The 25,748-nt window shown below is 37.0% G+C and overlaps 1 protein-coding gene across 10 annotated transcripts in view; it reads right to left on the bottom strand.

The window, feature by feature from the left end:
- The window catches only part of Ascc3 (activating signal cointegrator 1 complex subunit 3), a 280,053-nt gene that overhangs the window by 106,482 nt on the left and 147,823 nt on the right, over positions 1-25,748 (bottom strand). For all 10 annotated transcript variants that reach the window (XR_015644791.1, XM_087597565.1, XM_087597567.1 and 7 more), the window contains 10 exon segments: positions 25,280-25,505; positions 23,569-23,723; positions 20,737-20,835; positions 19,427-19,595; positions 18,702-18,922; positions 14,977-15,062; positions 13,293-13,459; positions 12,486-12,631; positions 12,275-12,395; positions 9,890-10,032 (listed from right to left, as the gene is read on the bottom strand). Coding sequence is in view for 9 of the 10 variants with exons in the window: in XM_087597565.1 (XP_087453691.1) it covers positions 9,890-10,032; positions 12,275-12,395; positions 12,486-12,631; positions 13,293-13,459; positions 14,977-15,062; positions 18,702-18,922; positions 19,427-19,595; positions 20,737-20,835; positions 23,569-23,723; positions 25,280-25,505 (1,533 nt within the window). In the remaining variant the exon portion in view is untranslated.

Raw genomic sequence — 25,748 nt, 5'->3', positions numbered from 1 at the left:
CCTGTGAACATAACAAACTATCTGACATTTAGCAGTAGATAATGTACTGTCGACAACGACGACAGTATAAGAAGGTTCTTAAATTTCTCACAAATTATATGTGAGCCCTTTGCATTGCGTAAGGTATTTTCAATGAGGTATTAATTAACAGGTTTTCTTAAAACAATTTTAGATTTTTCAGATTTTAGTAAGTACATATGAACTGTGTAACTCACAGTGTCCATGACAATCAAAAGCTAAAGCCCCTGTGATAGGAGGTTTGGGGAAAGAGAAGCTGTTTTTTCACTTCTCCCACGTCATGTCCACATAAATCAATGCATTAAAAAGGAGAGCTTTGCCTATCCGAATGGGAAATCCCTGCAGTTCTCAAGAGGGCAATCACAGAAAAACAACTTCATTTATTATCAGTTCCTAGAGATGAATCTGAATTTTCTGAACAGGAAAAAGGAAAATTTATAGATGCTAATCATTAAACATAAAACACTACTGAATGAAAGAATTTAAAAATACATTTTATCGAATCATATGTCTTTGTTATTCTTTTTAAAAATGAGTTTCGTCTAGATGAAAACATTTTGTGTCAAGCAAGAAACATTGGGGAATTTTTATATGCTGAAAGGTAAACATTTTAATAGTTATTTCTTTACTCCTTTGTTTGCCTGCCATTGTGCTACTACTTTTCAAAGCCTTTCCTAGATTATTCTTTATACAAGGCAGTAGTGTTAATATCACAGGTCATAGCATAGTGTGCTAAATTAAGTCAAATTAAAAAGTTTCACTGATTTTGAAATCAATACAGCAACCTTTCTCAACTTTGAGTCAATACAATGAAATGCACAAAAATTATCTGGATTGTCATCTCAATTTCTCTAGGAATACTTAAGCAAACATAAGGCTCATTATTTTACTACCCAAAAATGCATACAATATGACTGAAAGGTTTAATTTTTGGTAAGATGGGATGCTGCAGAATTATGACTAACTACAATGAAAACAACAGGAAGTTTCAATTTCAATGTTCATTTGTTTAATAAATATTTGTTGTGGTACACTGGTATTTTTCCAATAAACAGCCTTTGAAATATGTTAGACCACCTAATAGTTAAACAAAAAAATATTCCATATTGTACATAAAAGAGAAACAGATCTGTATTCTTCGAAGGAGTGATGTGTTTAACGGATAGGAGCAGAGGCACATATGTAAGCTGTTGAACCATTTACTTTAACTTAATAGAATTTTTTATATTTTAAATTTATTATACTCAAAAAGCTTTTGTAGAGAGATAGGATTCCATTTAAGTAGATACATTACTCTGGGCCTAAAGAACACTCCAGTCAGAATATAATTCAGCAAGTTGATGACAATGCTGGCTCCAAAAGAAAGGAGACCAGATTGGACAAGAATGAGCTAACAGACTGTGCAGCCCAGTTCTGTCCCTTTGAGTATGATATATTGTTTCAAGATGCTAGCATCCCATAGCTTCTCAAAGCGTATCTGTTGTGCTGGTTTCCCCATTTTCACAGAGTCCTCATTATCAGAACTCTGTACTCTTTTCAAAGCATGTCAGCCTCAGACCATATGCCACTGAACAGTGCTTATCAATGGTCTGACCTGCTCAATAGAAGATGCACCAAGCAGAAGAATCACAAAAGCTACAAAGACTTTAAAAACAGAAATAAACAAGTCACACTGATATGTATGTTAGATAAGTTTAAATATTTTTGTATCAAATATTCATATCTTCACCTGTCTCTCTATGATGAACCCCACTGACAGAGGAGGAGAAATTAACAGTGAAGGAAGCAAGTAAACATTCTACTGAGACGCTAATAGAAAAGAATCCAAGAAATAGTTATTCAGAATAAATTTTCAAAAATCCCCAATACTGCAAAATTATGTTCACGTCCCAAACCCCCAATACAACCATACAACACATGATTTACCATACAGTGACACATTAATTTTAAGTATATACATATGTGATTAATGAAATAATTCTGCCTGGGGCAAAGCTTAGCACCAGAGCACCTGCTTTTCAGATATAAAGCCATGGGTTCAATCTTTGTAATGATGACAGAAAAAAATTACATGCAGAGTAGATACACAAAGAAGGTGTGAATTACAAAGAAGTAATATGCAGCCTAAAAACAAATAAAACCTAAATGACAAAAGATTTGTCATGTCTCCCACACGCACAGAATACCATTTACAAATTATTTTCAGCTTGGCCTAATTTCTTACTAATAATATAAAAACTGAGTTATAGGGTAAGATATTAACAATCTTTTCTTATTCTCATTTCCCCATTAATTCCCTACATCACCAGCAGAAAAATCATTCAGTACACAGTTCATATTTACTTTTGAACATAACTTTTGTGCTTATTTCCATTTTTAGAGAGTTCTGATTCTATTACATGTTTGGAGAATATTTCCATGTATTAAAAGGGCTTTTTGAATGCATAAGAAACTGATTTGCAAAGGAATTTTAGAGTCACCCTTTTTTTGGAGACAGGGTCTAACTGTAGTCCTGGCTGTCCTGAAACACACTGTGTAGACCAAGCTGGCCTTTGACCTCACAGAGATCCACCTGCCTCTGCCTCCCCAGTGCTGGGATTCAAGGTATGTGCCATCATACCTGACTAGAATTAACTTTTAACAGTTAAATCATGAAAGATGATAACCAGAAGGGCTTAAATATATCGTCAAAGTTTCCCTCACTGCTTTCAGCAGGGGCAGCCTTTTTTTTTCTTTTTTCTTTTTGGTTCTTTTTTTCGGAGCTGGGGACCAAACCCAGGGCCTTGCGCTTCCTAGGTAAGCGCTCTACCACTGAGCTAAATCCCCAGCCCCCAGGGGCAGCCTTTTAATATGGCATCCTCGATTTTGCAGAACCAAGGTACTAACAAAGGTTCAGTATCCCTTATCTGATTCTGCAGATGTCAACTGACCATGTGCGCGCACACACGCAGACACACACACACACACACACACACACACACACACACACACACACACACTATTCCTAAAGTGATAGTTTCTAAGCACAGATACAATCCACAACACGTAGCATACTAAAGAAAAATAATTTTAAGGATCCTACATGTTTTTAGCACACTCATTTCTCATGGCAGTCCTGTGAGGACAGAGTTGTTCCCATTCCTTTCATTTATGAAAACTTGAGTCTCAGCAGCTAAGTAGCTTGAGTGAGTCATATAACTAATGGTAGGCATTCAGTACAGACCCCAAAACTTCTGTATGTAGTTCATGCCTTCCAACACAGTGCCCCGCCCCCATATTACTATATATTGAGAGACTACCCTACCGTTACAGTGTTTACTAGACCCCATTGTTCTAGATTGAAGGCAGAAAACAAGATACAATGAGTAATTCCATCTACACAGTCAGATGATTTGCAAACATACTTGTTCTTTAGTATGTGAGTATTTTTTAGTCCTATGCCTAAAAAAGAATATCTCAATTATCCTGCTCTCTACACTAAAACCAAAGACCACATCTTTCCACTTCTTCATGATTGTGAAATGGTATAGTCTTGTCAGTTACTTGTTTTTGTAGCTATTAGCTTATCAAATTTTGGCTATTCTAGTCCATCTTTCTTTTATCTGAAGTTAGTATGTTATTAATGAGTCCACTTAGTATACTGAAAAATAAAAACCTAGTCAAACAGGATGAGTTGGGTATGCAGCGTTTGAGTCCAATTTGTTACTTGCTTTGTGCATCACCTAAAGCAATCAATCTTTCTGTTCCAGTTTCTACATCTGGAAAACTGGGATAAGAACTATGTTCTAGAGGTTCATGACCAGATTTGATAATATTTATCTTTTAATAGACTCTCGTCTTTTGTGGTTTCAGGGATGAAAACCGATGTTCACTATCACTCCTATATCCCATGAGTCCCACTGGAACCCAAACGTCCAAAGCTCAGCAAATCCATCGATGCCTATTTTCCACACCATCCCTAGATTAATCTCATCATAAGAGTTTCCTTGTTTTTTTAAAGAGGTTTAAGGCCCGGTTTATTCAGAGAAGAGGCTGAGGGTTGGGGAGCACCTTGGTGTTTCCAAGCTGCTCTGGAAGCAGACAGAACCTTTAGCTTGAGGGCACACTGCACTGGGCATAGCAAGGTCAGAGTGAAAATAAAAATGGGTCAAGGATGTAAGCCCGTGGTAGAAACTCGTTGTATTGGGTAAGTCTTATTGCTGGGACAAAATGCCTGACCAACTAGCTTAAGAGAGAGCAGGCTTGTTTTGGCTTACAGTTCCAATGGAAGTCCATCATGGTCAGGAAAGCAGGGTAGTCACTGGGAAGCAACTTGGCTGCATGGTGGTCAAGGTCAGAGCATAGAGAATAATGAACTAACGCTCAGCTCGCTGTCTCCTTATTCAGTGAAGCCCATGGAACAGTGTTGTTCACATTAATAGTGGGTCATTTAGATCATCCTTGTTGGGTATGTGTAGAGGCTTACTCATCACCACACCTGCCTACCTTGTACGAGGCCTGGAGTTTGATACTTTATATCACAATAAACAAACAAAAATCCAGAAGGCAGCTGAAGTGAAATTTATTTATCATTTATATTCTTTTTTTTCCATGAATTTACACTTTAAAATAGTTATAAATTTAGCAAACATTTTAAGTGTTCAATATATCTAGGAAGGCTTCTAGCTCATTAATTAGAATTAACAAGATTTAACCATGTTGTTGTATTTCATACTAGTTTTCATGTTGTCTCCTTCTCCATCCCTTTCTGGGTTTGCTTCAGTCAGAGGTATTTCTTTCCTGCTCTGGACCCTTGGATGTTCCCCACCTGTCATGGGGGACTTTGGGGAACAACTTAGCACATTTTGCTCCATATTTTTTATGGCAAATTGGAGAATTCTCATTTACTTCGCCTTAAAAGGACAAAAATAAACTAACTGGTTTCTTCTCCTATTATTTTAGTTATGTAGATCTTGTTTAACAGTACACAGATAGAAAGGGAAGCTGAGAGGAGAATCCAAACGTAACCATGACAGGAGCTTTTGACTCAGCTGAAAGATGACATGAGGGCCACGTTCTGAGGGTCGACTAGTGGATTCAGAAGAAAGGGCCTCCTTCCACTTCTGTCTTTTAGTGCTGGCTGGTAGGGTCACAGAGCTTAAACCATTCCTGCTGAATGTGGGACTACACATTTGAACAACTGATCGAATGTCATTCGGTCAAGCTTCTCAGTGCTAAATCACAGCATCAGTTAACTGGGCTGTGTTTGCTCCCGTTTCTTCCCTCTCCTCTTAGTTACTTCTTACCCAGTTCCAGACTGGCTTCTGCTCATAATAGATTGCTACTTGCTAGATTCACTCAGGGCCTCCACGTATTAAATTGTATCAGGAGCTGCCCTATCATCAGGGCCTCCAAGTATTAAATTGTATCAGGAGCTGCCCTATCATACAAAAAATTCATTTCAGCACCTCATGTAGCTAAGCACTTCCTCGTGCCATCAAACCTTGTGTACTGGCATCTTACCACACTGGCATCACTTTACCCCAGCTTTTGACAGCTCCCCTTTTTTTGTCTCAACTCAAAAAGAGGACCACACCCCTTGTGGTCCTCTGCTTCTCCACACTGCAAAAAGCCGTTATGGAGTCGCTTGGCTGAGAGTCTGCCTGTACACAGATATGTCCAACTCTATATACTCACTGTTCCCATCTGCTTTTAAGTTTGACAGACCTCTTCCTTTTAACCACTCTGTAATTTGCACTTGAAAGTCTTAAGCATACCAAAATATATGTGAAAATAACTTTGGAGTTAAAAAATTTTTTTCTTTCTCCATTCTCTGAGTTGGCAGCCAAGGTGCCATTCTTGACTACTTTTCCTATCCGTCATGTATCATAGTCTCCCCCCCCCCCCAACCCCATCTTCATTAAATTGGGTATTTCTTATTTACATTTCAAATGTTATTCCCTTTCCCGGTTTCCAGGCCAACATCCCCCTAACCCCTCATCCTCCCCTTCTATATGGGCTTTCCCTCCCCATCCTACCCCCAAGAATCTTGTTCACTGGGGGTTCAGTCTTGGCAGGACCAAGGGCTTCCCCTTCCACTGGTGCTCTTACTAGGCTATTCATTGCTACCTATGAGGTCAGAGTCCAGGGTCAGTCCATGTATAGTCTTTGGGTAGTGGCTTAGTCCCTGGAAGCTCTGGTTGGTTGGCACTGTTGTTCATATGGGGTCTCAAGTCATAGTCTTATTGTTAATTCTAAACATATCTTTATGTCCCCACTGTCACCTAGGTAAGAGATCCTAGGTCACCATCCATCCAAAGTTTCACCTTACTTTTCCAAAAGTAATAGAAAATGTTCTCAGAGTGTGAGTAAATTATCTGGGGAGATAGCTCTAGTACAATGATTAGTATGGATTCCCAGAAACCCATGTATAAAGGCTGGCTGGCCATGACAGATCACTTGTATCTCCACCCTCAGAAAGTAGAGATAGGGGATTCTCAGAACAAGTTGGCTAGCCAGCCATATTGATGAGCTGTAGATTTGATTTAGAGACCCTCTCAATAAAGAAAATGGAAAAGCCATCTCGAATGATTCTTGGCATCAAATCTTGGCTTCTACATACACATGCATTCAAAATTGTGAATATACATACATGAAAATACAAAAAAAGTAAGTGAATGTATATAATTGCTCCCCTCCCCCAACCTGGTTATCTTGAACTTTGCTATCTGCTAGGTTTGCCTGCTGTATTTTCCTGCTTTGCTCAGACACTTCCTTATCACATTTTTCCATTTTATCACAATTCTTTTCTGCACTGAGATGAACATGGCTTTGCTCTGCATTTTGATGAAGTCTGGATCTTGTTTATTGATCTGTATATAGTCACTGTCTTATTTACATGGATAAATTCCGCTGAACTCAATTCTTTAGTAGATGCAGTTTACTGGTATTTAGTGATGATTTTAGCATTCATTTTCATAATGTAGCTTTCTTACCTTTTTATTTTTATTTTTTTTTAGTAAGTATAAGATTTACCATGCATAAAAAAACTAAAAGATTTACCATGCAATCTTGGCTGACAGAATTTCTTCCTTTCAATTTCAGGAGAATTAGTATTAGTTCTTTTAGTGCTTGTCAAAATTCACGAGTGGAGCCAAATAGTCCTGCGCTTTTCTTTGACAGTGGGCTTATGATTATTGGTTTATTCTAGTCATTTCTCACTGATTTGCTTAGGTTTGCTATTTCTTCATGGTTCAATCTTGGCAAGTTACATGTGTCTGGTAACTTTTTCTGGTTTGCCTGTAGTTATTCATAATAACTAATGCTTGGTACGTCACTTCTAAAGTTTTCCCATTTCATTATGAATATTATCTAATTGATGGGACTATAACTTTAATGGGCATTGTGGGGTGGGGAAAAAGATAATGGCATATTAATGTAATACCACAGGGTCTTGCAACTGAGGATATCTACTGTTACTTTATAGCACAGTAAGATAAAAATCAAGTTGATGGTGCACATATTTTGCTGTATACTTATTGGATTTACCAGATAGTAGGGAGGAGGTGATGACACAAAGCCATCTTGGACAGACGGGATGACACAAAACATCTGGAAATGGTAACATTTCCAGCTGTGCTAATTTTTTGGGACTGGGGGCATGCAAGTACATGCTACGGTTTACTTATAATGGTGGTAAGTTTTTTTCTAATTAAAACAACACAGCAACATTCTCTATAATAGCTGAGCTGTACGGAGTTCCTCAGATAGCATATTAAAAAAAAAAAGCAAAGTGCATCTATACCAGGGATGAACACATGAGTTTCATATTTTAAGGGAATATGAGTCACATACATACCAAATGCAGAATATACTGTGAACAAACATCGGAATATGTGTTCAGTAGATATGTACTTTATAACCTGACTTCAAAGAAATGTCTTGATTTGGAACACTTTTAGGGATAAAGCAAAAGAGAAGTAAAATTAAGTCTAGATAGATGCTATCTATACAACAAGCCATCAGCAGTTAATTTATCCATTTTACAGTATTGGCCTCCTAGGCTGTGTGGACATAACTACATACTTTTTAAAGGATTTCTTTAAAATGAGCACAAACATTATTAGTTTCCCTTATAGCATCTCAAACAAAATTTGGTTCTGTTTGTTCTCTGCTGCTTTTCTCCCTTCTTCCTTAACCTCTATAACCTACTTCCTACCTTCACGTGTCATGCGTCTTACTGTCTTATCTCCCCTGCTACCTCAACACCTCTTGTCTCCCCTTGAGAGATCCTTTCACTAGAAAGCCTATATTCATATTCACAACATGCCTCCAGATATATATATATATATAAGCAAAATAAACTAAGACCCATGTATGAGAACATTCGATTTTTAACTTTCTAGTCTTAGTCACTCACCTTGCCTACTATAATACTTTCCACAGACAGCAATTAAATAACACAGAACCAAAATCATTTTTCAAAATTATTGTGACCTTAAAATATGTATTATACTATAGCCATATATGCAACCTTGAGATAGCAGTGATGAAATTTTATAGATAAAGACGCTCTAGTAAAGAGTGCCATCTGTGTAACTAGAAAAGAACTCTCTGAAACACTGGCTTATGACAGCATAACCAGTTTATCCAACAGACTGGCTTGGACTCTAATTCTAAGTGGTCATGAGAAAATGAAAGGGAGAAACAGACAACCTGGTTAGACTGAATTGATGGATTTCGAACACTGTTCTGCACCAACCACAAAAAGCTAGAAAGGGGGAGGAAGAGGAGTGATGGCACGGCAATCAGACAACTTATTTCCTGAGTTTTAATCATAATTCTGTCTCAGAAAACATTTTTAAAACTAGAGAAGAGTTAAAAAGGAAAGGTACTATGAATTAAATCTAAAGAATGGAGAAAGTATAACTATAAATAACAGAAGGAACAATGAGAACCGTATTACACAGACTCTATAAGGTAAAATCTTCAATTAGTAAAAGATAAAAGACAAGCAAAAAGAATTAAGGAGTGTATTCGTATATATGCAAGTAACATACAAACATGTAGGAAAAGTTATATGAAGTTTTATATAGATATTTCCAAATAACTGTAAGGTTCTCTACAAATCTATGATAAATGTACTGAAAATGATAAAACCATAGGAAATGAAGAGACAGAAAAGAAAACAAGCATATAAAACCACACAAAATCAAGGTGTAGATTAAAATAACAGGGTAATATTTCTTTATAGTGTTAATGAATCACAAGATATATGGGATGCCTTGACTCTTCTACACCATTGGCAACTCATGCACCAAGGTCGAAATGGTGTCTGGTTCTCACTGTTCAGTATAGTTGTTTTGGAAATTAATTGGTACTGTAAAAATAAAAGCACTACTCATGTTCTCTAAGAAAATAATACTAAAGAAACAATTACAGTAAGGAAACGTGATTATTTATTATAAGAATAAAAAACTACGTAATAGCTACATAGTAAAATAAAACTGATTAAGGACAAAATTTTATTTAAAAACATGTATTTTTAAAGTTTACTATGTCGATTAGTATGTACTATGTTTTAAACAGTGATCATGTTGTTTCTCTAAAATTAATCTAGCAAAATCAATTGTAAATTGTATAAGGACAGGAAATACTATAAAGATATGAAAACATAATTGAATATAAAAAATAATCATGATGTTAAATAAAGGGAATCACCTACATGTAGGTTTGTGAAGTAAATATTTTACTGGGAATATCTAGGAAATGCATGCAAACGTATGATGGTAACACAATGTACTCCTTTTTTCCAATTTTGATTAGACTAAAAACTGAATAATTAAATACATAATTCCATTACAGTACTGTAAGAACTTGAAAGGCGCCTCACCTCTTGCTCGTCCATGTTTAACCACTGCTTTGGGTCTTCTTCAGTGGCCAGGAAAGCTATCAACTCTAAAGCCGTAAGCCGTGTTTGACGTCTTGAGGAGACAAATATCAAAACAGGTTTGGCTGGAGAATGACTTCTAATTGCTGTGGAAAATTTTGGGAATGAAGTATGAAGGCACTTAGCTGATATATATAAAAACCAAAGTAGTTCATTTGAATTCTTAGCTTGGTCATGGAACTTAGCATTCTTTCAGGTAGTAGTAGGCAGGGTCTATCAGGACACTGGAAAGGTGACAGTAACAGGGAAGGTGCTGGCCACAGCTACAGAACACTGCCTAGCACATGGAAGAGCTACTTGTCACTCCCTAGGTCACACCAACGTAAATGATAAATAAGAATATTTCCCTCTGACATTTAAAACACATGTGTGTGGCTTTATGGAAAGAGAGTGCTCCTGGCTGATGTGTATCTGGGAATGGCATGGCCTGGGTAACAGCACCAAAGAAAGAAGACTAAAAAACAGTTTTAAAGAAATATTCAATGTGACACATATATCATTTGAATTATCTAGAAATGAGGGTTTTTACTTTTAAGACAGTGGCAAAATTTCAGAAGACTTTTTTTTTTTTAAGTTCTTTCAAAACAATGAAAGGGCCTTGAAGGTTGGGGAGAAGAATCATTAAGACTTAAGTATTTTAAAATGTCACAATGATGTCTAACATATGCTAATTAAAAATTAAAACTCGGATGTTTAAACATTTTATAAGTAAAGGTTCCACTTGTTTCATGCTTTGAACCGTGAGCTGCAGAACCTGTTTGTATGGGTCAAAAAATTCGTTGTAGCATGAAAATATAGATGTGCACTTGATAATATACCATAACAGAAAAAGTAAGATCAGCACAAATCCTATTTCCAGTCTCAAAGAAATCCAGGAATCACTGAGGTCTGACAAACAGTAAACAAGGATAGGGGGGAAGTGATACCACAGCTAAGAGCAAGTAGTCAGGTCTTCATTGCTTCCTCACTATTTACACAATGCAAATGCTTCCCTCTCTGTGATGGCATTGGAGCCATTGCCTATACGGATATAAGCAACTTCTGTAATAGATCCCAGGAAACATATTTATTCTAATTTATTTTTTACCATTTAACCATTTATTAGAATACTAAAAGCATACATGATAAATCTGTTATAAATCACCTTAGAAATACACCGTTTAAAACACACACCCCTGAAATTCTGGTATCATTTATATAGACAATCATGAATGATCTGTTTCTTTTCCAAACCTCAACATTTAATATGTTTTACTGCTGCAAGAACAGGTGTGGCTGAGCGGCTCCTGGCAGATTTAGTGTTCATTAGTGATTTTGTACAATGCTTCTGTGGAGGTGTAAATAATCTGAACTGCCAAGATGGGTCTCCAGCCCACAATCAATACTGTGCTTCTGTCATAGGCTAATTACAGCAGCTAAAAAGTCACCTCACAACTGTCACCTCACAATCAACAGCAGTACACATTAGAGAATTTATTTTGGAGGTTATTTTTAATTGATACAATAAATATTCCTTCTGTAGTCTAAATAAAACATGTTTCCTATGCCTCTCCTATTTGCTTAATTAGTTAGAAAAGGAAAAATGAAAAACAAAACATGAAACCCATAAATTTTTAAAAGAATTCAGTTGTACAAGTTGTTTTAAATTAAGATTTATTTATTTTATCTTATTTTTATGAATGTCTGCCTACATGTATGTGTATGTGGACGTCACTTGAATACCAGGTATTGGCAGAGGCTAGCGACATCAGAGGGGCTGGAACTAGAGATACAGATGGTTGCAACCTGCCACAAGGTGCTAGGAATTGAGCTTTGGTCCTTGTGAGATCAGAAGGCAGTCTTAACTGAATCATTTCCCTGGCTACTGGACTGTCTACATTTTCTGTTAAAAGTTAGCGTTGCTCTTATCAATCATGTGTGTAAGCTATTAACATACAACACCTTAGCTGTCTAGTATTAAGAATCATAAATTAGGGGTTGAGGATTTAGCTCAGTGGTAGAGCGCTTGCCTAGCAAGCGCAAGGCCCTGGGTTCGGTCCTCAGCTCCGAAAAAAAAGAAAAGAAAAAAAAATAATAAGAAGAATCATAAATTTTCTAAAATAGTATCTTATCTGTTGTAAAGTCATTTTGATTCATGAAATACCTCTGATTTTCCAGACACAATTCAATTAAGTATTTATGTCCCTCACTGGGTGATGAAAACAGCTCTTGGTTGCATCTGTGGGATCGTTACTATTCTTTCATGGGAAGTGGAATGATTTGTGATGTATCTGATTGCTATCGTCTGCAGAGACTGCTTATTACTTCACTAAGGATCCTGATGCTTACCCTGGAATGCAGGCTTGTTCATACTAGCCATGCGTGGGCAGTAATGTTGTCCTGGGAAACCTTGAATGTGAACTTCCAGTGGAACAGGGCGCACAGAAGGTCGGAAGTTAAACAAACCCATCTGGTAAACATAAAAAAGAAGTCACTTACAACTTTTACATTAAAAGATGCATCATTAGAACTTTATAACGATAAGTATAAAAGAGCAGACCTGCTTAATGTTGAGCCAGTCAGCAAGGTCTCTAGCATTGGCTAAGGCAGTGGACAGTCCGACTATTCTAACAGGCTTCTCTGTGTGCGATGAGATAAAGTTTGTTCGAGATACAATGACTTCTAGAACTGGACCTCTCTCCTCACCTAAGAGTTAAAAATAATAAATGTTAATCATTTAACAAATTTATGCAGGCACGAACTCAGAGTATAAACATTCTTTTAAAAAGCAGGAGGAAACTACTGCATGAACACACAGTCTCCTTTTGTGCAGATACTCAGAGGAACTGGCATCAAGATGCCAAAGAGTCATTTGTACTTTAGTGTCCACTACATTATGATCAACAGCAGCCAAACAATGATAAGTGTCCACTCACAGATGCATAAAGAAAATGCTGCAGACAATGCAGTATTATAAAACGAAAGAATGAAAGCCTTTCAGTTACATCGTAGATGAACCAGAGGACAGTAAGGTAAAAGAAATGAGCCCCACGCTGACAGACATCAGTAGAGACTGCATCATCAGTAAAGAAACAAAGGGAAAAACAGAGTGAGGGAGACGGGAGTGGTTTGGTGGGGGATGGGGAAACTGAGACGTTGGAAAGACACTTAGCTTTAGTTAGACAGAGGAATACGTCCAAGAGACCTAATGTGCTATAGTTGGTGACAGATTTAATCATTATGTACTGTATGCAAATGAAGCAAGACATTGTACTTCACAAAGATATGCAATTATTTGTTAATGATATTTTTAGGTAAAATAATGGTAAGCGTTATAAAATCACATTTTCAGCTCAGTGAAACCCACCTAGCAGGTGGATCTCATCTATGATGAGAATGTTGACCTGCTGAACGTAGCTCCTGTTCTGCCAGCTTCGACTGACGCCATCCCACTTTTCTGGTGTAGTGACGATAAGGTCAGCCTTAGCAATGGATTTCATGTCTGGAGTCACATCCCCAGTCAGTTCAATAACTCTAAAGAAAAATAAAATTGATCCTCAGGAAATATATAACCTTAGACAGGGTAAAATAGCTCTCTTTTGAAGTAAAATTTTATAATGCTTAAAACTATGTTATCCACTTTCACTTTTCTGAAGTGAGACAGTTGCATTAACGTGGAAAGGCGCACAATAAAGGATATGCAAACACACAGAAGCTAAAATCAATCACATGTAATTTATACATGATGTCAGGGTCGAGCTTTGCTAAATTACACATACAACAAGTGGTCTGCTGTTTTATAAAGCTGACTGGATATCTCCTTGTCCACAGAGTGAAACATCTTATTCTCTCATCCCCCCTCTTTTTTAAACATTATCTTTAATCTTCTTTTACAGTCCAGTCACTATCCCTCCTAGTCCGCCCTCCGACAGTTCCTCGCCCCACTGCTCCTCGTGTCACCCACTCTAACTTTGAATGTAGGACATAGCTAATGACGAGTGCCACCACACAGGACACTATTAACACAATCTGTTTACGTAGGGTGCTATTTTGTTAGAGCACTAATTAATAGCATTATTTGCAAGATTAATTTAATTTCTTAGACTGAAAATTTCTATAGGTAACATAGAAAAACTTAAATTCACTGGGATATAAACAAGATCAGAAGCAGCAACTAAATGGCACCTTTCTCAGGGAAAGGGGTGTGTCTCAGCTTCCCAGTGAAGAAAGAAGGCTACCCACGGAAGTGCAGAAGAGGTATGGATGGAACATGTAGGTAAAGTCTAGCGGTAATTCGAAAATTTCAGTAATTATTGAACAGTGTGAATATCTAGATTCAGACTCAGAACAAAGAACAAAAGGGAAAGTTTGTTCCTCTAATAACATAATAATGACATAATAAAATAATGACAGCATCTACTTAATTCTTTAATGTCTCGAGTTTTATATTTTACATGTGATACTGAAAAGCACTGTATTCACAGAGGAAGGAGTTTAAGTGAACAGTCCTACAGCCATCGTTTCAGATATTTTGAAACATTGATTCATTAGTACCTTGTGGTCATTCTTTTGTGGAGACAGAAAACTCTGCATTTTGCATGTGTACTAATATTTACTTGGATGTGCACTATGGGCCACTCAGTTTGTCAGTGGTATTGCTGATACACAGTACTGCAATAAACAATCTTGTCAAATACTTAAATATTAATATAACTGTTTTTCAAAGATCTATTGTTCCATGAGTAAAATTACATGCAAAATGCTTTTGAAATAGTTTCTGAAAGTTATTCAATCATACCAAACAAAAATAAATAATTTATTTTTGGAATAAAGATATTTTAGACAAGATAGCATCCTAAATCAAAGTATTCATAGTAAGTAATTAAATGATTACATTTTCAGACTTAAAATGGAATATTAATATACCATACTAATAAACTTTTAAGTAAAATATGAAAATCACTAAGACCATCAAGCAGATTTATGTAGCTTTTAGATTTGTTAGTTCCTTACCCACTTCAAAGCTTATTTTAATCAAAATAAGAACTTACTTTTTACCAAGTTTTTCTTCTATTCTAATTTTCCAATCATCCATTCTTTCACGTACTAGAGCTTTGAGGGGTGCAATATATACTGCCTAAAAAGGAAATAGAGAAAGAAGGACTCATAATATCATCTTCCAATAAGAAAAACAAAATTTGTCAAAATAGAACAATGCAGATATAAAGCTCCCTTTAACAATGAATATTACACTGTAAATTAATGAAGAGAATACCATTAACTTTATATTTATACAAAATAAGACAACTAGGTATCATAAACATCCTACTATAAAATAGGATACATGTTCTTTTAGAGTATTTAAAAAATCAGACATTTTATGATGATGTTATAGTGTAACATAAAGCAAATAATTATAAAATAATACATTATGTAAGATTAAAGTTCTAAGGACACAAAAAATTTTCCTCTATTTGGTATAGAATTTACATGAGCGTCACGGAATGCCTGAGAAAATTTAGTTACTAATTTTAAAGCTTAGAAGAGAAAACTAGCTGTTTAAGTTTTAGTGTAGACTGACACCAGTTATATATTTTAAATGTTTTACTTTTTGGAAAATACCACAAACTGGTCTTTGATAATCTAAACAAAATGTAAAGTATTATATATCCCAAACCACTGCTTTTAATATTTTGCAATGTAGTTGAGCTGTTCAAGTGTACAATGTGTTCTTTATGAGTTAATAACCAACTAACAGATTGAAAAGCAGGACAGTAAAGTTATGCAAAAAAGACAAGACACTTAATTGGAAAATCCTCAAAAAAGCAAGTTAAACATTTCTGAAGTTACAATCTAAAAGTATTTCCACTTTCAATGTGAAATAATCACATAATTTAAAGAAAACTCTAAAGACTATATTATGTATATGAGGTCCTAGGAATAGTACTGAGAAATTCAGTGTCAACGAATTCCTTTCCCCCTTGTCTTTCTTTGTAGTTTCCTGGTTTCAGCCTGCTGACTCCATGGAGGCTGGGTAGAATGATGTAGATGAGGGATGGAAGTAGGGAATGGAGAATACTGTTTGAAGGTTTGACATTTTACTTAGGAAGAATCAAAATAGTCTATAGATCTTACTACAGCATGAGTTAAACCTGCTTCGCTAATACTAGAAATTTCCTAAGACTATATATTAAGTGTTCTTTCCCGTAGAACAACTATTTGAAGTGAATCTCTTGCCTGACCTCAAGCTGCATTACAGAGCAATAGTGATAAAAACTGTATGGTATTGGTATAGAGACAGGAAGGTAGATCAGTGGAATAGATCTTAAGACCCAGAAATGACCCACACACCTATGGTCACTTGGTTTTTGACAAAGGAGCTAAAACCATCCACTGGGGAAAAGACTGCATTTTCAGCAAACGTTGCTGGTTCAACTGGTGGACAAAGCTCAAGTGCAAGTGGATTGAGGACCTCCTCATAAAACCAGATATGCTGAATCTAACAGAAGAGTAAGTGGGAAGAACACACAAGTACAGGGGACCATTCCTGAACAGAACACCAATGGCTTATGCTCTAAGACCAACAATCGACAATTGGGACCTCATAAAATTGAAAAGCTTCTGTAAGACAAAAGACACTGTCAATAGGACAAAATAGCAATGCACAGAAATGGGAAAAGATTTTTACCAACCCTATATCTGATGGAGGGCTAATATCTGAAATATGCAAAGAACTCAAGAACTTAGACGCCAGAGAACCAAATAACCCTGTCAAAAAATAAGAGTACAGAGTTAAACAGAGAATTCTCAGCTGAGGAATCTTAAATGGACTCTAGAATGTACCGGAGACATGGGGAGTGAGAGACTTTCAGGACTCAAAGCAGGGGACCTTAGATGAAAGGCCCTACAGTGGGGAGAGGGAACTTATTGAATCCACCTCCAGCAGAAAGACAGGGCATCAAGTGAGAGATGGGGTTGCTATCTCACAGTCAAAGCTCTGACCCACAATTCATCTCGTCTATGTTCAGTCAGAGAAGATGCACCTAACCCTGAAGAGACTGAAGGCCCCAGGAAGTTTAGAGTTCTTTTGGGGTCGGAGGGGTGTAGACATCCTTGTGGGGGGTGGGGTTGTGGGAGGACGGGGAGGAGGTATGGGATGTGGGCCCCTCCGCCAGTGGACCAGGAGGGGAATAAAAATAAGGAACTGTTCGAAGTCCTTAGTCATCATAAAAATGCAAATCAAAACGACTGAGATTCCACTTTACACCAATCAAAATGGCTAAGATCAAAAACACAGGTGACAGCAGATGCTGGCAAGGATGTGGAGAAAGAGGAACACTCCTCCATTGCTGGAGGGACTGCAATCTGGTAAAATCACTTAGGAAATCAATCTGGCACTTCCTGAGAAATTTGAACATTGCACTACCTGACGTCCCAGCTATACCACTCCTGGGCATATACCCAAAAGATGCTCCAACATATAACAAGGACTCATGCTCCACTATGTTCATAGCAGCCTTATTTATAGTAGCCAGAAGCTGGAAAGAACCCAGACGTCCTTCAACAGAGGAATGGATGCAGAAAATGTGGTACATTTACACAATGGAGCACTACTATGCTATTAAAAACAATGACTTCGCTGAATTTGCAGGCAAGTGGGGAGAACTAGATAATATTATCCTTGAGTTATCCTAGAAGGAATGATTTTTACTGATCATAAATTTGTTCCAAATTTGCTTTCCATCCTAGTACAATTAGCCCACAAAACCTGAAGTTTTACAGAATTGAAGCTTTTATACTATAGAGAGCACAAAATTATCTGTATAATCTAGAGAATCATTATAGAATTATGAAATCATCAATTTGTCTCTATAGCATTACTACAAGAGAATACATCTTTGTTGACCTACAGAAAATCTACCCAATAATGTAGGCTCATGCCCAGAAATTACAAGACTAGGTTAACGAGGACAGGAAAGGCATATCAGCAATAAGAATCAATGCTGAGGTGATCTTTCTGAAGGACTTGCAATTCAGAATCTCCCCCATCACAGACCATGCAGAAACAGGAGGCCATCTCCAGGAAAGTCATCAGCTAGCCTTTGCCTCTCTTAAATGGCTCCTGACATTCTTTTAAAAATCAGAGTATAAATTAATGAAATGGAAATAAGCAACAAAGAATCAGTGCAATACAGAGCTGCTTCTCTGAAAAGATAAGCAGAGTCAACAGTCCCTTAGCCAAAACAACCGAAGACAGGAAACAGAAGACCCAAGTTAACAAAACTGGCAATCTGGGGATTGCCCCACGTGGGGATCCATCCTGGCTGCAGACACCAAACCCAACGCTGTTGCCATTCCCAAGAGACTCTTGCTGACAGGAGCCTGGTGTGGCTCCTCCTGGGAGGTTCAGCCAGTAACTGACCAATGCAGATGTGGATGTCTGGAGTCAAGCATCGGTCTGAGCTCAGGGACCCCAGCTGCGGAGCTGGCAGAAGGACTGGAGGAGCTGAGGGGGACTGCAACCCCATAGGAAGAACAACATTGGCTGGTTGGACCACCCGGTGCTCCCAGGGACTAGACCACCAACAAGGAGTGTACAGGGAGGGATCCATGGCTATATGAGTGTGTGTGTGTGTGTGTGTGTGTGTGTGTGTGTGTGTGTTAGAGGATGGCCTTGTCTGACATCAATGGGATGAGAAGCCCTTGGTTCTATGGAGGTTTGATGCCCCAGCGTAGAGAAATGCTGGATCAACTATAAGTATGACTCTGAACTGACCTTGGAAGTGGGATACTTGTTGAAGACTCTGAAAATGGCGAGTTCAGCTGCAACTGTCTTTCCTGACCCCGTGGGGGCTCCAAGTAGGACGTTACAGTCAGTGTGATACAGCGTGTGGAATATCTGTGTCTGCACCGGGTTGAAGTGGCTGAAGTTATACAGAGCTTCATATGCTTTGCACCCCAAGGCTGTGACTGGCAAAGGCTGAAGGTCCAATAATTCTGGAAGACACAACGGGGACTGCTGTAAAATCACTAAGAGACTATTCAAACAACAAAAAGGATCTTTAATTCTTACACACCAGTGACATATTTTTAACCCATTAGCCATATCAAAGTAGCATGCTGAATGCTCTTCTGGAAGGTTCTTGTGAAACAACTGTGTCTTTTTCTATCAACTGGAATAAAACTTAGAATTTAAATGATTTAGAGAGATATTTACTACATACCTCTAAGTATCAAGACTTCCCACCAGTACCTCATGAGAAACCCAAATGCTTGTAATAAATGTTAAATATAAAGACAAATTCAACAAAAACCATATTTGACTCCCACATACAAGGTACATAAAAATAATTTCCCCTGAAAAATATCTTTCTAAACTATATTATCAAATAATTTGAATTTTCACAAAGAATAGCATGAGCATAAATGCTTTTCAACATTAAGTAAAACTAATTTTGGGCAAGAGGAATATAATGATTCAAATTAATAAGTCACCTTTACCTGTATGGGGAGGATGTCTCTCTGGTAGAATCAGATGTTGAAAGTTGATAATGCAAACAGCTTCAGCTCCTAGCCATCTATCAGATACTGCTCGAATGTAGTACTGAGAGGGCAAAGGCTCAAAAATAGGGATTGTAAATACCAGAAGTTGAGCTTCTTTATTAATAACCTGGTACGAAATAAAGTCCCAAGTCAGCATGAGTCTTCCACCACTGTATAAAGGTCATGGTAGTCTACTGTTAGGAGAGCAGTAGCTAGATAAGTTGTACTGACAAGAAGTGCACTGGAATTTAAAAAGCTGAGATGCTTCGGTATTTCAGCGCCTTGTGTGTGACTCCCGTTAGGAACCTAGTAGACTCTTATGTAAAGTTTATATTCATTTTGGGCTATTTACCACACACCTACAGGCTACCACTTTGATTCATGTATCAAAATTACCCAAACATTATTCACTCAGTTACTTAACTTGTTCTTAAAGATTTTAACTACTATGCTAGTATTTATCCAATGCTTCTGTTTAAGTCTCCCAGTAGCTTAAGAGAAACACCACAGTTGCTTGTAACAAGCACATTTGAATTCAAGAAGAATAAATCTGATGTCCACATAAGATTTTCTACATGAAGCTTTCCTTTTCTCTTTAGTAACATATGAAACTACAAACAAAACATCACTCAAAGGCACTGCATGAAAATAAGTATTTTTAAAAATTAATTCTGATTTTTTTTTAGGTTCTAATAAAATTAACATCATTTACCCCAGCCCTTTACTTCTCTCAAAACCTTCCCATGTACTCCTTGCTCTCTTTAAAATTCATGGCCTCTTTTCTCATCAATTGTTGTTACATAGGGGTGTGTGTGTGTGTGTGTGTGTGTGTGCGTGTGTGTAAATATTCCAAAATATAGAAAAACAACCTGCGCGGTTGGCATACTGCTACTTGCAGGCATTTTTTCAGGGCTGCACTAATTCTTTTATCAGTGATGTGTAAAGAGTTTTCTCTAGGAGATTCAATGGGCTTACTGTTCTATGTATATAACTTCCAATGGTTACTTATTTCACTGACTTTTCCTATTTACAGCCCTGGAGCACATAACCAAACTTGTAATTAAAGTTCACAATGATCACTTTGATTACCAACACAATACATTTAAGTACTGTCTTCCTTTAGAACAACAGAGGCAGAAATGGTAAGAAGTAAAGCTTTAATGGAGTGATGTCACTGAGAAATAACATAAGAGGCAGAAACTGTTACTTTACGTTTTTCCTCTTCATGGTAGCAAAATAAAGGAGTAGCCACATGATTATGTATTTACCTGTTTTTTAAGAGCTAGAAAGTACTCCGAGTGATAAATATGGTCGTTTGTAGGATCTTCTACCCAGATCCACCACGGTTCCCCTACTGTGCCATGGACCTAGAACAGCAGCAGTACAGTTGGAATAAGTACCACAATCCCAGACATAGGCTGTTTCTACATTCCTCTCTTTAAACTAGCTATTATATAGTTTATTAGCTTGCTCAAACTATAAAAGGCAACTTAACGTATTTACAATGCTGCACAACTATAGCCATAGTATAATTTTCCACCCTCCAGGGGAAACAAATGTATTCACCAGCCTATTCGGATTGCTTATTCTGAATATTTTAAAGAAATGGAACCATAGACTTTTATGACTTGCTTTTTAATCTGATTCAGTATGAATCAATATTTCACGCCTTGCTGTTGTCAATTAATGTTTCATTGGATGAATAGGCCATATTTTGTTTATCCATGTCAGCCTTACTCCTTTTACAAGGCCCAATCTTGCACCATATTCATTTCTTACCACAACCCCTGGACAATTCTAATTCTCATAAGAGAGTCAGTTCATGAAATTCTCCTCATAGCAAGTAGAGGAAAAGCTCATGACAAATACTGGCTGAATCTGCGCTCTAGGCTGAGGGAGTAGGGATGTGTTTCCATGCTCAGCTAAATAGTTATATTTGGAAAGGGAAGTATAAAACATTTGGCAAGCACTTTAACAGTGTCAACAAATCAGAAATGAGAAGATCCTGGACCCTGAAACATTCTGCATCATCTACTCTACTTGTGGATCTTTTACTGCATAAGATTATACATTGTCTATCCTTCTTCCTTCAAGTTCAGTTTTCCAATGCTGAAGTCGCTAACATTCTACCTGAGAGCATTAACCCAAGGGTTATTGTGGATGTTACCAGAATCAAATTAATAAAAGTCTCATTCATTCCATAAACAAACATAAAATTTCAAACATGATTTTTCAGGCTAACTATATTTTTATAGTTTGTATAAAATTCTATCTTTAGAAAAACATTAAAGCGAAATTGTATTACTATTGCTTTTTCTCAGAAAATCTGAGAATACATATTCACTATTATTATGCATATTTATAGATTAGGAAATTCTAGGACTCCTAAGCCTGAGTGCCTTATGTAACTGTACATTGGATTAGAAGCATGGATTGGTGACGTTTTAACACATGGCTGGATAAAACTCATTCATTCATATTTAACTTGATTCTTACAGTAAGATGAGGGGTAAACACAGGCACGTCTTTGCCCGGAGAGAATCTTCAGTAGCCCGGGCTGGTCTGAACCTGAACCCTACTGTCTGAGCTCCCTCTGAGTTCTGGGTCTGTGGGACATGCCTGCATCCTATTTCATGTGGCACCAGGAATCAGGCTCTCCACTAAAAATACCATGCACAGTGCTGAGCCCCAACTACTGTTGGGATTTAAATTATATGGGGTTTTAAATAGGAAACAATGTATGGGGCATAAAAAAAAAAAACAAAACAAAAAAAAAAACAATAAAAAAAAACAAAAAAAAACCTTTCCACCGGGGCAGCCATCTTCCAGTAACTCGCCAAAATGACGAACACAAAAGGAAAGAGGAGAGGTACTCGGTATATGTTCTTTTAGGAAACATGGAGTCGTTCCTTTGGCCACAAACATGCGAATCTACAGGAAGGGTGATATTGTGGACATCAAGGGAATGGGCACTGTTCAAAAAGGCATGCCCCATAAGTGTTACCACGGCAAAACCGGAAGCATCTACAATGTCACCCAGCCTGCCGTGGGCATCATTGTAAACAACCAAGTTAAGGGCAAGATTCTGGTCAAGAGGATCAATGTGCAGATTGAGCACATCGAGCACTCAAAGAGCAGAGACAGCTTCCTGAAGCGGGTGAAGGAGAACGATCAGAAGAAAAAGGAAGCCAAAGAGAAGGGCACCTGGGTTCAGCTGAAGCGCCAGCCTGCGCCACCCAGAGAAGCCCACTTTGTGAGGACTAACGGGAAGGAGCCTGAGCTGCTGGAACCCATTCCATACAAATCCGTGGTCTAATGTACAAAAAGAAATAAAGGACCTGGACTGCCAAAAAAAAGAAAAAAAAAAAAAGAGCATGTGAGAAACCAAGGAAAGACATTTTCAACAAGAGTTGTGTATGACAATACAACATATTCAGAGACATAAAGACGAAATATCTATTAATCTTGGCTAATGCTAGATTTCAGTATCATTTAGGAAGGAATCTCAGTATCAAGGAAACTCATGACAAGGAAGAAAATGTAGTGTTTTTTTTCTACTAGACCGAAGTTTAAGAAAAAGAGGTAATGGCAACTTTATAATACTGATATTTAAAAATGTCTGTTAGCAAACAGAATATCAAATTAGTGACTAGCTTTAGTGACAAAGTAAAAACGGTGAAAATGTTTACGAGGAGAACGTGGAAGAACACAAAGTGTGGCCCAGTTTAGGGAGTACTAACATGTAACTGACTAACTAACTACTAGTAACTATCTACTGACACGTGAGGAACACGTGTTGAAACTGCAAATTCTGTAGATGCCGAAAGATCTCATTTGTTGACATGTCAATATACCACATTTTATACTAGTATAATGCTGCTAATTAAGACATGTATTTCTTAACACACACACACACACACACACACACACACACACACACACAGAGACAGACAGACAGACAGACAGACAGACAGACAGACAGACAGACAGACAGGGATTTCCCACATGCATTTGGGACAGCTACAAGCAGGTTTGGTGAGCATGCAGTAGAAACACTTGAGTGTCTCTACTAAAATGGATTTAGGTCTTTGCATCTCTACCTGATCATTCCAAGAGAAATCAGGGTAGATGTTCAGTGAGACTCGGAGGACAGTCCGTGTGATGGGCTGAATGGAAGCTTCCATTGTAACAGAAGGAATCTGATGAACACACTGTTTGACCTTCAGTCCAATATTCACATGATGCAAAATGTGACCTGAAAGGAAAGTATCACATAGAAAAAAGTGTGACCCGAATAATCTGACTTGTAAATGAGATTTAAGAGAAGGCGATTTTACTGCTTGTTTTATGATTTGCTATGTAAAATAGCTGACATTCTTGACCTGGCATGTTTGAATATTTTGTAATAGTTAACTTGAATTAGCAATTCATAGCATAGGAAGCCAGTATGAAGGTTTCTTTAGGTATTAATAAGGTTCTGAAAACTTCAGAGCCTTGATACTGTCTGAACAACTGTAAAGAAACTCACTTCTTTCTAACTCACTTTATAACACAGTATGGAATTAGGAGCATTTTGGGAAAATAGTCATTCATTTATTTAAGGTCTATTTCAGAACTTTATACAATAATGGAAATGTTTCAGTAAAATCAAACACAAGTCACTCATCCATATCCAATTCCTGAAAATATAAAGGTACGATATAAATTAGAATCTTTCAGTATAATTTAACTACTCATACTTATTTTCATAATCATTGTAAAATACAGATATGTATGGAAGCAGGACATTACAAAATAAATAACTGACTATACATAAATGCGGCTAATTTTAGCAAGCGTAACTAGAGTATATTTTCTATTATCAAGATTATCTTAGCTCTTAAAGTTTTTGAAGGTCACACATTGTTGGCTCAAATACTTCATTCAACCTTAAATAATTCTGAAATTAAAGTTGATAATCCTATTTAAAAAATACACATTTACTATATATGCTCAAGTTCCCATTTTAACGATAACATTTCATTTAATCCATGTTTTCCTGTTATAATTCTATCAAAATCTTCTTGTAAGTGTAAAAAAGCTCTTAGTCTCTCATAATAACCCTGGGATGCCGACAGCAGCAGTCCTTGTAGTGTGCAGTCTGCACAGCTCCCTGCAGGGACAGTATTCACACTACTCAGGAATGAAGTACTTCCTGCTTATAGTGCATACATTGCAATAAAAAGTTAAAGCTCACAGAAATATGTGTGTCAAGAATTTTTCAATATTATGTGGAAAATGAACACATATTCTATGGACAGAATTATATCAACTGGGCTTAAAAATGTGGACTGTGTAATTAAGATTGCTAAACTCTGGTGAACTTCAAAGCTTATGTTAACAAATTCTTATTTGTTTTAACTTTGCTAATGCAGAGGATTTCTAGTGGTCCACTATTTGGCTACTCAGCTACCATCATAATATTAAAATTTAAAAATAAAAAAACATAAAACTACTGATATATGACAAAATTTATTTAAATTAATTTAATATTGAATTAATTGTGAATGGCCATCTTCAAATGATTCTCATCATTTATGAGTAAGAGTCTATGTATAAAATAATTAAACATTGAATAATATATATACTCCATTATAATTGCTAATTTAGTCAAGTTACTTAACAGACTCTGAAAAGATGGTTTTATTTAGCTTAGGCAAAAGTGATTTCATAAATATTGTCAACAATATCTTAATTTGGAATTACGGCATACTTATATACTAACCAATATATTTTCTATGTATCTATAAAGATTTTTTGCTACCTTCTTACCTATTTCATCTTTTCTCATGTCTTTGAGTTTATCCACTGTAAGGTTTTTTTCTTCTAATCTTGTTAGGATGTGTGGTGGTAACACAGAAAATTGTCTCAAAGGGCTAGCCCAACCCCAGAGTCTCTTGTCAATGACTTTACTAAGATTCAAAAGCCTGTAGGTCATGGTAGGCCAACGTTTCCTCAGTGCAATTTCAAAGAGAGCACGGACAATTCTAGCTGCATTCTGAAGAACAAAAGAGGAAGACAGATTGATAACACACTTTTAAATGTCAATAAATTTATCATCCCAACTAGAGTCAGAAGGAGAAATCAAGCCACATACTTGAATTATGAACAACTGTCCTTATATAATCTTAATTATTCTCACTTAGAATGGGAATAGTCACATTACTCCTGTGTGCATGTCACTTACTAAACCCTCAGAGGGTAGCCGATTTCTACATTAGGAAGCTCTGCTCCACACCCT

The sequence above is a fragment of the Rattus norvegicus genome, chromosome 20, assembly GCF_021556685.1.
Source record: "Rattus norvegicus strain SHRSP/BbbUtx chromosome 20, alternate assembly SHRSP_T2T, whole genome shotgun sequence".
In the NCBI taxonomy this organism is placed as follows: Eukaryota; Metazoa; Chordata; class Mammalia; order Rodentia; family Muridae; genus Rattus; species Rattus norvegicus.
The sequence above is the reverse complement of the archived record's forward strand: the minus strand, read 5'-3'. Positions and strand labels throughout refer to the sequence as shown.